The following is a 13,472-nucleotide window of genomic DNA, read 5'->3' on the forward strand; positions in this document are numbered from 1 at the left end:
TAAAAAGTGTCTGAGGAATTCACGGTCACTAGCAGTAAGCAGAAATGATGATTCGCCCCGTGGGAGATGGGGCTGTCTGACTCCTGTCTTACGATGGGATGATTTGTCTTTTGGAGGCTCTCTTTGGAGGTCTTTTTGTTTGTCTCGCCTGGTTGGAGATGGAGCCTGGATAGTTAGCTCAGGTGGACACTTGCGAAGGAAGACTGAAGCTAGGTGATGTGGATCCCATCTTCAGAGAGAGGGTGAAGGAAACACCTACAAATGCCTGAATCAAGCTGTCAAGAAGTTAAAATGACCAAGCTAGCTAATAAAATATGGTAATAATGCAGTGAATTCATATACATATATAAGAAACAAAGCCACAGCAGGTACCACAGCTAAACTGGATGCTCAGAAAGGGCTGGAGCAAGGAGAGGAAGCGCATTCAGAAAGGAACATTTTGCATAAAAGATTCAATGGAATAAGATAATTATGCAAGAAGAAGGGAATTTCAGCAGTGTGTCCTACATCACTGACAGATGGAGAGAACCGATACCTTGACAAAGAAAGCTGACATTGCAATTAAGTTTTAATGACCCTAAAGGCAAAGAGAAAAAGCCCTCATCTGCTATGGTGGAGGAGAGAGGCAATGGACAGACTTAGCCTGGCAATGAAATGGTTAGGAAAAGCCAGAAAGATCTCAAGATGAACACTGTCTCTGTAATGGAGAGCAGTGATACGGGCATCAGAAGTAGGTTCTGCGAGGCAGTAGATAAGGGCTTAATCACCAGGGCAGAAGAAAGCTCTGAGAGCTGAGTGGTTGTGGAAGATGAGATGCCTGGATTCAGAAACAGCTTGAATGTGAAGGGTGAAGGAGGAAGCGGGGTTCAATTTATTCAACGCTTTGGAACTGTGGAAAGACATACGCTACGCAAATGTTAGTTGTGATGATCACTTCCCACTGCTAGACTTCGTTAAGAGAGGATGGGAATGTGACACAACCAGAAGTTCACACATGTGCTGCGAAGGCGCCGGAGGAGAGAAGACTTGCCAGTAATTGCCGGGATGTAAAACCCCACCAGTCGATTGCAGCCTAGTAAACAAATCTGGGTTTGCGTTCCCATCTGCCTTGTACTGAGGAGAGAGGGAAGCCACCGCCCGTTGGGTCTGCTAAGGGCACGGCGCACATTGCCAGGTGGTCCGCCTGCCCCAGGGGTGACGGAGTGCTGTGTCTGCCTCCAGAAGCTGTAGATGCTTAAGGAAATCATTTCAGAAACAGATGGTCCTAAACCAATGCTTCCTGCCCGGATGGACATTCGTGAACCCACATGGGAGCACCCTGCGCTGAGCTGGTGTAGAGCATCTGCTTGCCAATGTCCATTAGCTCAGCACACAGCAGTCAGACTGATTTGGGGCTGTTTACACAAAGGAGGTTGCCACGGCCTCCAGCTGAGTACACAAACCCTATGAGATGAGAAGTCGCCTGCTCTGCGCTAATGACTAACGACATGAGTGCATCATCTTCCCTTGACCATCCCCTGGAGTGTGAAACACTGGCCTCCTTCCCAGGCAGAGCTGCTAGTACCTCCCGCAGACAATATCCACTACTGATTTGTGACGATGAGATCATATCCACAAACGTCCTGCCTTCTTCTGTCCTTACTCACATCCTTCCCTTTCTGCTCCCCCCAGCAGCAAGGACACCAGCTTGCCACCAGCCCAAGGAGCATCAGTACAGCTCTTCATCCTCCCCCACTGTATGGGTTGGCTCTTCGCCTTACCCCACAGCTGATGGTATCAAGTGGCACCAGCACAGCAAGGTGAGACATTCCCCAGGCTGGGCAATGCAGAGCCCAGGTCAACAGGTATCGTGGGTGATGTGACCCGTCTGAGCAGCTGCCTGGAAACCATCACACCATGGAGAATCAGTCGTCACACTGACCTACCTCCTTCCTTCCCACTCTTCTTCTGCCTATTGTACAAAAGCAAGAAAAAATTCTCAGTTTGATGTCAATTGATCAATTTGAAATTCAGCAATAGATGTCATCTATTCTTTTCCCCCAGGAAGGCTCACTGGACAGTAAGAGTTGGAGTCAAACTGATTATCATGTTCAGAAACAGGACTTGGACAGGCTTTGTTTAAGTCCATCTTGCAGAACCAATATGTTTAGTTCAAATTCTCTCTTTTTGTGTGCGTTCTCTGAATTCCCCAAATGCAGCACGAATCTTCAACATCTGGGCGAGTTCCCAGTCCTCAAATGCTCATCTATGTTTATGTCCTTCACACTGCGCTGTGACAGCACGTGTTGCATAATGCCTTGGACAATCTGGGTCCACATATTTATGGCAATGGACCGCCGTGTTTCACAGTACAAATCTGGGGACCTACAGCTGACTGCGGACATGTGACTCATTCTTGAAATGTAGGCCACAAAGCTACTTTAGTTCTGCTTTTGCTTGTAAATCAGGGGCTTACATATGTAATTGGCCTAACAGTAAGAGCAAACAACAGCAGTGGTAGCCCAGTGCCAGCAATTATTCATGCCTATAATAAACGCCTATAAAACTGAAAACCAGCCTTTAGAAATCTGTCTCCTCACTGCACATATGAAAAAACAAAAACTCATTTGCAGAGCTTGGTCAGTGGAGTTTATAATTTTGGGGGAGAGACTGAGGGGGGTAAGGATTTTTTTTTTCTTTTTTCATTCTATAAAAACACCACTCATGCCTACGTTTAGGTCACAGATTATTTTGGCTACATTTCAGAGTTTTGGAATAAATCCAGTGACAGGCACGGAGGACAAATCTGCCCTGAGTATTCAGGTCTCTGGGAACAAGCACAGCTGATCCCCATCCCTCGGCATGCGGGAAACAGTAAATTGTTTACAGACAGCCCTTCTTCCCTGCCTCTGTGCTGAGCCAGCAGCAAGCCTGCAGATGAGCTGTCATCCCTGGAGATGACATACAACCACTGGCCCTACCACTTCTGGGCAAATGACCACGCAGCGCTATTCCGTGTGAGAGCAGAGATACTGACCCGGTGTCTTGGACAGGTCCTACCAGTTAACGATGGCATCCTCACTGATAAATCACTCCTAGTCGAGCTGCAAACAGCATGCTGCCTCTCTTTGCCCTCTTCAACCAACCATGGCTATGTCTCACTGCAACAGGGCAACGCGGCTGCTCTAGGACTTGCAGGATGAAAGGGGTGTGGTGAGATCATTCTTTCTGCTATGCATATTTCTCACCCACACCACCAGAGCAACTCGTATAAAACTCTTCTAGCACATAGCTGAAAATCAACATGGTCTTCCTTGATGGCAAAGACCCCACTGGCAACAGAAGTCCGCCCACTGGGTGGTCCTCACAAGCCCTGCAGACAATGCCCTGCTGAGATACTATCCATTTTAGTCCTTGAATAGCTTTAACAATTAGCAAGGTTGAAAGGTGTTAACACAGTGAGCAAATGGAGTGAGGATGGAGTGACTGTCAGGGAGCAGACCTGCAGCCTGGTGTGCTGGAAGGCACCACACAGGTGTGGGTGACTTCCAGCACCCCTTCACACAGCAAATTAGCATGTCACCCATACCAGTGCCCTGAAAGGCAATGCATCAAGTCTTCTCCTTGGTCCCTGCTGAGTGAAACACACAGTCACCTATCACAAGATCCTACAGATGCCCTTCCACGCACACCTCCTCATACACCCATTGGCCAAGGGCTTCAGGGTCCATGGTCCAGCAGCTTTGCTGGTGTCATGTTCCTCCAGCATCACATCAGCCCTTTGCTTCCTCCACACTCACCAGGCAGCAGCAGATTTCTCCCACTGCAGCAGCAACTTGGAGCATGACACTAGCAGGGACCTTCAACATGCTTTGGACCTCCATGGTTAAAAGGTCTGAGGTACCGACAGACTTCCTTAACCACAAATCAACCGTTTTATATTCTCCTTTGGTATTTCTAGTTGGTTTTCTCCTGCTTTAAGCGGTGGCTGAGCATGAATGGGAAGAGCTCTGTAAGGACTGCTCTCCCTCTCTTCACTATGTAAAGCTTCCCGCTTCAGAAATTTTCTGTAACTACCAAGTTTTAGTATCTTCTGAAGGAAACCGTATTCATCACAGTTCAGAAGGGACCCTTTGGCCTAATACCCACTAGAAAAACTGCCAAACTGATCCTCCCATCTCACAATTAACAGTGACAGACTTTGCCATACTGGGCGATGTGGTGCTGCTATGACAACAGGAACGGGAGACTCGTTAAGGGTCTCATCGAGAGGGATAACAAGCAATCACGGCTCACAGAGAAGGCAGAAATCAGTGAGAGCTGTTGATATCACAACATTTTGCTGGATTGGGCCAGGTATTCGGTAAGCTTTGAAAGGTTGACTCACATTGTTACTGCACAGTCGCCGTGCGTGCAACTTCTGAGGACAGGCAGATTCCTGGGGAGTAGAGATGAATATTCATGAAGGAACTCAGTTTGGGAGAGGAAATGAATCAAGTGTGACAAATGCCGCCTATTAGGAAAAGAGGGTGGCGTCTATTTTTAGTGGAGTTAAGCAAACATTAAAGCTCACTCTCCAAGAACTCCAAATAATACCACTCACTGGCTCTGCCTCTCCATTGCCAGATAAGAATTTAGCAGCACATTGCCACCAGCCAAAACCCACTCGCCTGAACAGAAGTTTTCCGACTTAGCCCCCATATGTATTTTATAAAAATAAAAGTTTTAATCTCTAATCTGCATAGGAAGATGTGATGGTTTCCACCAGGATTCCCCCCCCCCCCCCCCCCCAAATCATAAGGCTTGAAGGAACCTTTTTAAGATGGAAGAAAACGCTGCATTCAAATCTCCTAAAAGAGCACTCACGCGGAGCTGTAATCACTTCAGATGCACAGAATTATCAGGAGGAGAAAATTCATCTCACTTAGAATCAAGACCCAATTTGAAGCAGAAAGGAAGAGGCTTGGTTTGCCTCCGTGCCAAGCACTCAGACTTTTCACTGAAGTCAAAGAAGCTACAGCTGCTCTGAGCCATTGAAAATCATGCCCAGAATCTCTAGCGAAACTTGTTTGCAGAGATGGCAGCAGGCTGATAAGGATGTTGACTATTCCAAATAGGCCCACGTTATTTTATATTTTTAGAGATACTTAGCCTGCCTATTATTATTATTAAGCAGAGGTGGAGTATTTACTGCCTGCTTCTTGGAAATCTGTAAAAATGCTGCCTTTCAGCAGGCTCCTTTTTTCTTCTGGTGAACATTAAAGAGTTTCCTTCTCTCACTTTTCAGGCTTATAAGATGTCCAATTAAATAAGACAACAGAGAGAGAATATTGCCTGATAAAAATAACACGATCCCCACAAAGCTATTTGAGATGCCTTGATCTCATAACCTAAGGTGCTCCCAACCTGAGATTCAGACCCGAGCATTTGCAGAGGTCTTTCCAGGGTTGTCCTAACACTGTGAGCACTCAGAAGACCCCTGGGCAAGAGGAGAACATGAGCCAGGGATGAAAGACCTTCGCAGCAAACTCTCTCCAGGCTCAGTCCAGGTGCCACTGGCTGAGCTGGTCCCTGCCGTGCACCAAGGGCCAACTCTTCCAAATCAAAATGCCCTATTTCTTACCGACTCCTCCACTTGCAACACCACATGGCTTCTGGCACCTCTCCTGTACAGCTTCAAACATGGTCTTAAAGAGGGCTTACAAAGAAGCAGCTCTGAAATTAGATGTGTCAAGTATTTATTATTGATATCTGTCTGCGACACCAATCAGGCTGAGGTGAAAATCAACAGCAGAAAGGCATGGTCTTTCCCAGAGCAGTCAAACCCTGGGAAATCTGTTGACTGCGCACACAGGCGGTATCAATCTCATCTATGACTTTGGGATCAGAAGTGGTGTCACCTCCTGAGGTTCCCTCTCTGGCCTCTCCCTCCCAATTGAGTGTCCCCACGATTTCCCTGGCTTTCAGGTTACAAGCTCCCCTGTCATCTAGAGGGGAAGATGTCCACCATTAATGAAGCGTGGCTCATTACTAGGTGCACTGGTGCAACCTGCATGCCTAGCACAGTGCATATGGCTAGGTCCCCACCAGGACAACAGCCAGCACGCGAAGCTCACCATACATCATCTCCTTGGCGCATTACAGCATCATTTGTTAGTAAAGTTAGGCCCGTTGTCCTTTAGAGAGCACATCTCGGTCCCTCATTGCACTGGCCCTCAGCAACTGTTGCCATGGTTATTACATTTGAGTGCTTTTCATCAAGAAGATGCTGCAACTGCTGAATTGTCTCTTACAAGAGTTATTTAGGAATAACTAGTAAGTAAGTAGGAATAACGGGCTCAGACTGCCCACAGAAGCCAGCAATCCCAATTATTTTTGCTTTGATCCTGCCTTCTTTCTGGTCTCTGCCAGGTTCAGGTTTAAAGTGGGGGTTAGAGATAAGTAGAAGAGAAGGAACGCTTCCTGAAGGGAAACGCACTCAGCTCTGCCAGGAGATTAAAGGTCTCTCTTCATACAAAGCCTCTGCTTTTCAATCAATCATAAATAGGCTATAACAAGGCACAGCAATCAACCAAGCAACATATATCCTCACCTGTCGGGTTCAGGTGGAGAAATGAGATGTATTTTCCAGCTCCATCATGTTAATTGTTAATCAAGATATTGTGGGCAAAGCCCAAAATCAGTTCATCAGTCAAGGGGAGTAACTGATGTCCCAGTGCTCTCCTCCTGCAAGGTGCGGGCTGTGCCTGCCCCGGCAGGCAAGAGCGGCTCTCCCAGCAGGCACCAGCCCACAGCTCTGCCGGGGGAGCCGGCGGTTCATGTTGAGAGGTGGCCGCGTTTCAGACCCACTTGCAGCATCACAAAGTGAATGAATAAAGCCTGCTCCAGAAAGCGAAGGCCGTTTATGTTTAGCTCTCATTTAAAGCTCTGAAGAGTAACTGGGTAATGATGGAGCTGATTTCCCCCTGCAGATCAGGTCCCACAGTGCAGTTCGTTAGGCTTTTAACGACATGCCTTTTTCTGCTCTGTGTTATCCCTGGCACAGGTTTTGGGTAGGGAGGTGCATACTGCAAGACCTGAAGAACACTGCAGCTAAAGGAGAGGCACGTGGAGCCCGCTGCAGCCTGTGTGTCCACTGGCACCAGCGTTTCCCAAATCCCATCCCGTTGCAGTGGAGGGGGCTCCCTCTGCACAGAGGGATCTAAAAGAGGGAGGAAGACCTCAGCTTAATTCACAGGATCAAGCCCAAGGGCATGAAAAACGTATTAGATGTAAGCCAAGCACATCTCACACCTGGAGCCAAGAAAGCATGCTGTGCTGTGCTGCGGAGACACTCAGCAGAGCTGCAGCACTGGGTTTTAAAAGGGTGGCTGCCCAGGAGCAACTGGTCAGGACACCTGAGTCCCTACCAGGGGACTCAGGCACCGAAACTGGAGCCACCAGCCTGCCTGCTGGGGTTGAGTTCACCTCCTTGTACTGACAATGCAACACATGGCCAGCAGAGAGCTGCAGCCCCACCCCGTAGCACTACCCCCAACACTCCGACAAGCATGCCACCGCACTGCTTGGTGACCACCCACGGATGGTGAGCTCTTTCTTGTAAACAGACTGTACTTTCGTAACAGCCACATGCTAAAGACAAAGAACTGAAATTTGGATGATGTGACGCTCAGAGACATTGCGATTCAGCCTCTCCTGAGTTACCAAAAGAGACAGAAGACAACTTCACTTATTCTAGCTGAAGTAGCTGGATTTAAAGAAATTAAATTTGTCAGTTCATTAGTGTGTAACATAAGAATGAAAAATGCATTTCCAATTCCTGATCCACTAATCCACAATCCGCTGATCTGCAATCCCCTGAGTCCCCAGGGAAAGAAAAGAAAATCCACAGCAGCCTTGTTATCCCACAAGTATTATAGTATTTCTCTAAGATTTCCTGGCCAAGTCCTGCAGAAAGAGCTCACATTTTGTTAAGAGAGCCTTCCTCCCTTAACAAAATACACCCTGGCAAATTTGCTGCCCTGCTAGGGTGCATCAGGGATAATAAAAACCAAATTGCACTTGTCAAAATAAGTGAACAATGGATATTTTGTGAGGTGCCAGGCGTGATGCTTCACATGTTTGCTCAGCTCCCCATTGATCTGCGGTATCAGCTCATTTGCAGCAGCCCTCCCACTCATTAGGACAATTAGCAAGGTCCGAGTCACATTCTTAACTCGGAAGTGCTGCTACTGCACTGCCGGAAGGGGTGCTGGCACCTGTGAAAAGACTGTCCTGGCTGGACTTAAGAGATGTGTCCCTCTGTACCTTCTTCCCAGCTGATATGCACCCGTGGATGCTGCTCCTCATCCATTTTGCCCCAGGAAGATGAGTTCAACGTATCCCTGCTCTCAGGCTACAACAAGGGTGCAGGGAGTGCAGATCTGCCAAGCATGCTCACTGGCATGGGCCCCTTGGCCAGTTTGCATACCTTAAACCATGATCTCCATAGGCAACACCAACTTTCTACACCAAATCCTTCTTCAAGTTATTTTAGACCCCTCTGCCTCATTCAGCTAGCTAAGGTGGAGGCATCCACAATCCTCTCTTTGGCAAGTGTGCCCCATGCCAGCACAATCCCGTGCACAGAGGGAAGATCAGTTGTGAGCACTGAGCCATAGGGTGGAAAATTGGGCCATCTCCTGGGGCTGCCACCATTGCACTTCACCCTCCCCTTCATACTCTCTCCAGACAGATGTGCTGACATAACTCCATAACTGATCTGGTTTTGCCTTTGCAAAGCACCTCTGCCTTCACTTGCTGCTTCTCCCCAACTCCGTAGCTGCTCAGAACTTGCTGCCTATGCAAGTGTGGTCATGGTCTGAGCTGTAAGGCCAGCTTGCATGTGGAGGACTTGCTCCCAAAACATAATGGAGAGATCACCTTTCTGCAACATCTTTTCTTTCTCCTTTCCAGCAGGTATGTTAGAAATGCTTTAAAGGTCTTTGGCTACAGACTCCAGAAACATCCACTAATGCTAAAGCCAGTGCAGATAACACCACCTGGTATTTCTCCACTACTCCCTTTCAAGAGGCAGGTTCACCCTCCACGTCTCACAAGGATATGAAACCACAGCCCCTGAGGGAATTGCTCAGGTCACACGTGGAGCAGGAGCTCAGAGCGGAGCCTGAGCTCACTGCCCCCCAAAACTGCTTCCACACCTCCACATTCCCGTTCTCAAGTTTTTTGGAACATGCCTCAAAATATTCCCCCCCTCCCAGCTCCGCTCTCCATTGCGGCAGTCACACAAGAGCCATCGTGCACAGCTGCGGGAAGCTGGAGGCCAGAAATAGCAGCTCATTACTAAAGCATGTCATCGCACGCCAAGGGCCCTGATACGCCCTTCGATCCCCTCCCCGTCACCCCAACGCGCACACTGCTTTCACCACTCCACCAGCCAGTCCTCCCTGTGCCCTCCTCCAGCAACAGGTCCCACCTGGAAGGGGACAACCCAGGGCTGACTCTACCAAGTGACATCTATATTTCTCCTGCTGAAGCTCCTCAGCCTGCGCTTATGGAGATTCACACCAGCAGAATTGATCTCCAGACACTGATGGGGTAGGACCAAGCCCTGACTCCATTCTACTTTTGAAGGTTTCAATTAATCATAAAGCCAATTCCATTTTGAGCTCCATCTGTCTTTATTCCTTCAGGGACTAATAATGCCTCACCATGTGTTTTCACACACTAGCTGAACTGAAATCAAGACAGATTTCAATATGAAGTACCCAAGAAGAAAATGCATTTTTTAAAAAGAAAATTTCAGAGTCATTACCATTCTCAGCTTGGAAAAAGATCTTGTTAAGTAAAAGCAGCAGGGTATTAATTTGGAAAACAACTCAGGTGAATTCCTGCTCGTTGCAAGACATGCAAACACACTAAAATCATATTTATGGGCTTTTATGACAGAGTATGTATGGACATGTAACACAATCTGCTTCCAAAGGGAGGTGGGGAACATGCAGAGGGAGATCAGAAACACTCGTGTGTGCAGCCGCCGACCAAAGGGACTCTGGCAGCAGACACCCTGCTGTACCAGGCATGGACCAGAATCCAGAAGCCCTTTTCAATCCTCTCTGGTGCACTGGCAGAAAGAGAGAAAAAACCCAAGAACCCTTGTGGTTCATCATGTATGGCAGGTTTTAGCTGCTTAAGGCTTAGGGAAATCTCATTTGCATGTTACTGTACCGTTACCACCCCAGGTTTTTTGTTCCTACCTCCACAAAATCCAGCCACAAGGGCTTTCTGACTAGCCAGGCCTGGATGTCTGCTTTAATAAGGCAATTCCTATGTTGATCTAGTGGTTTATACAAAGCAACAGACCTAATTATTGGTGTTGGCAGATGGAGCTAAGGATTAACAACGTGACCCTCGAAACAGCCACCGCGGGGCTGTGCCCATTGTCTCCCAACTGTCGGTCCAGCAGCACCAACACATTCACTCACTCTTCACCCACATGAAGATGCGGTCCCACTTGGGTGATAGCCAAGACTGACACAGGCAGGGATGCTCAAAGCACAGGCCAGCTCCAGGATGATTAACAAAGGGAATAGGTACAGCTGGGCAACAGGAGAGAGTAACTGAGAGAGTCATGAATGTGGAGAGAAGCAGCATGACAGGACATTTATGATGACCCACATATCGCCTAGGCTCCAGCTAACACCATCTGACTGCTGGAAGAATCCTTTCTCTTTCCCATCCCCTATTTTCAGGGCATTAAAAAAAAAAAGAAAAAAAAAAAGGAGAGACAGTCTGGAAAGGATGGTTGCAATAAATTATATGATGCACTCCATGTTAAATTCATAAGGGACAAAAACAGAGAGAATCTGTGAGAACTGAAGTGTGCTGGAGGGACAGCTAGATACTTCTGATGGAAGCAAAGACGCAATCCTTTGATGGTTGCCTTCTGGAACTGGCTACAGTACCTTGGAAACTCATTAAATGCAGCAGGAAGGACAAGTGACATACATCTATTGATGCTCTGAGCAGCAAATTAGTTTTCAAATCTATTCAGGTCTCATGCAGTGCCGTTCTCCACAAGTTCTCCAACTTGCGCGATGACTCCAAGCCACCCCGTGGGGAGGGGGCTGCCCACCGGTCCAGCTCCCTGGAGACATCTCGTGGCCACAGACTGCTGGCCTGACCAGCAGGGCTCAGAAGTCTGTGCGGCTTCTGAGACAGCCAAGCCAGTGAGTCATCCCCTTCCAAAACATGCCAGGCAGCTCCAAGGACCTCTGATGGGCATCTCCTTTTAAGCAGAAATAGGATAATCTAAAATAAAGAGAGATCAAAATCCAGTTCACAAGAAGAGACAGAATGTCAGCTCCTGAGGGAAGAGCAAGGAGTCAACAGTGATGATGAGTTTCTTCAGGAAAAGATAATTTCCAGTAAGCTGTTGTTTTCTCTCTCTGCAGAACATCACCCCATTCAAAGACTTCGAGAGCCTTCAAGGGGCTGAGGTTGGCAGCAATCTGGTGGAAGACCTGAGGAACAGCCTTCATAGATGAATAATCAACTGTTTCAATGAATCTTAAAGCACATGAATAGACAGATGAGGAAAAACTTATCAAAACACTGTATCGGGAGAACAGGTAGGCTGGAAGATGCCAACCTGGGAACAAGGTCATGTGCTGGGACTTGATCCCTCTTCAACCAGGACAGGCAAGGGTGAGCCTTAGATGCCGTGAAAGCCTGCAGCTGCTGGCTTGTGTTATTTTACCTCCTATGCAAGCTCCAGGTCCAGCAGCTCTGCCTTCCTCTCCTCAGCACAAGGGGAAGAGTAGGGAAACAACAGAGGGCTGGTGAGTAAGTGTGGCTAAATCCAGAAGACGCCCCACAAGAACTAAGGGCTGCCTCCCAAGACCCCTCCGAAAGCCTGATTCTGCTACTACCATTCACACCGCAAACCTGGCTGGATCTGCCTTTGCATGCTCGCTGCGTACAGCCTGCCAGCAATTAAATCCAACAAAAACCACAATCAGGGAAGGGGTAGGAGGGTGCACACAGCAGGACCTACAAAGGAAGAGATGGGATCTGGATCCTCCTATACAAGCTCAGACAATAGCCTTAATCGTAATCGCTGGGTCAGTTCTGTCCACCCCAAACCCTGCTGGGAGCAGGTACATAATTGAGGCTGGATCCTGCATTTCCTGCTCTCATTGTTCGTCTTCCTCCCATTCTTTGCTGCTTTGTTCTATTCAGTGCACTTTTTCAACCTCCCTTCTGAAACACAGTAACAACAGGCTGCTACAGCCTCCTGTACACCGCAATTAAAGAGTAGACGCAGATGCCTCTTCTTTGTGGAGCGTTTTGCACCTATTACTTGGAGAGAATGCGGAGAACACGCGACACAGGAAAGTCACAGCAGGTCAGGAAAATAATGTAGGTGTTAGGTGAAAATCTTTGAAGCTTGTGAAGCCATTAGCCAAGTGCACAGGCTGTAGTAAAAAGGATAAACAGAGAACATGGATGATGAATAAATAGTGGCTGAAGAGACAGAGGAATACACGTTGAGTCCAGCGATGAAACCAGGTCTACACTGAGAAACAGCAAATTTGGGCTGGTTTTTTTTTTTTTTTTTTTTCAGAAAGTGAAACCAGTCCAAATGCATATTTAAATGGAAACCACCATAACAACTCAAATGCTTTAGCGGAGAGCATTTACTAAATGAGAACAGACAGAAACAATGTGTTTTATATAATGCACGACCTGGCTGTGATGAGTTTTTCCTGCAGGTTGTGTCACCAACCTCCCTGCTAAAGAGAGGGTGCGGCCGAGCACCGCCAGAGCAGCTTCCTGGCACTCCCAACCCCGGTCATGTCCCTGGGCAGTGCCAGCTCTCCTGCAGGGCTGTGTTTTCAGGGCAGGCCACCGCACGCAGGTCTTAGAACAGCGAGTAGCAGGAGACCAGCGAGACCCTGCAAGGCTCTGGGAGCGCTCGTGTGAAGGACACATGAGGAAGAGACCACCTGCATCATCAAGGCTAAGCCCTGTGATAACTGATAAAATGCAGTGGTACTCAGCGCTGGGGGGGGAATCGTGTAGGTTTGCTCACTGCCAAAGTGTGATGTGAGGCCAAACACTCCAATTTCAGACACTCCAATTTCAGCAACCTGCATCCTCACTGCTTAACCTCTTTGTCCTCCCCTCTCGCACCACCAGCCCAACCCAGACACCCTGGAATGGGGTAACTCACTCCAGAATTCCCACACTTTACAGAAGTGACAACATCCTCAGCCTAAAACCAGTCCCACAGGGTTAGGCTAAGATGTCCATCCCACCTTGTCAACTCTCCAGCAGTTGCAGGCACTTGGGGAAAATCTACTTGGCATGGGATGAGCACCCGACCCTCCGCTGCTGCACCCTGCCAGGTTCCAGACACCAGCATCTCCCCAGCATTTAAATTACCAAAGCATTTATGAAAACAAAAACAGGAGCAAACCTTGGATTCTAGA

At 48.0% G+C, this 13,472-nt stretch overlaps 1 protein-coding gene across 6 annotated transcripts in view; it reads right to left on the minus strand.

The window, feature by feature from the left end:
* SIL1 (SIL1 nucleotide exchange factor) overlaps positions 1 to 13,472 on the minus strand; it is a 100,904-nt gene that overhangs the window by 17,266 nt on the left and 70,166 nt on the right. For 5 of the 6 annotated variants that reach the window (XM_072872751.1, XM_072872752.1, XM_072872753.1 and 2 more), the window contains one exon: positions 4,367 to 4,417. The exons of the other annotated variant lie outside the window; for it this stretch is intronic. In XM_072872751.1, the coding sequence (XP_072728852.1) occupies positions 4,367 to 4,417 (51 nt within the window). The remainder of the gene's footprint in view (positions 1 to 4,366; positions 4,418 to 13,472) is intronic. 6 annotated transcript variants of the gene reach the window in all.

The sequence above is a fragment of the Ciconia boyciana genome, chromosome 9, assembly GCF_034638445.1.
Source record: "Ciconia boyciana chromosome 9, ASM3463844v1, whole genome shotgun sequence".
Lineage (NCBI taxonomy): Eukaryota > Metazoa > Chordata > Aves > Ciconiiformes > Ciconiidae > Ciconia > Ciconia boyciana.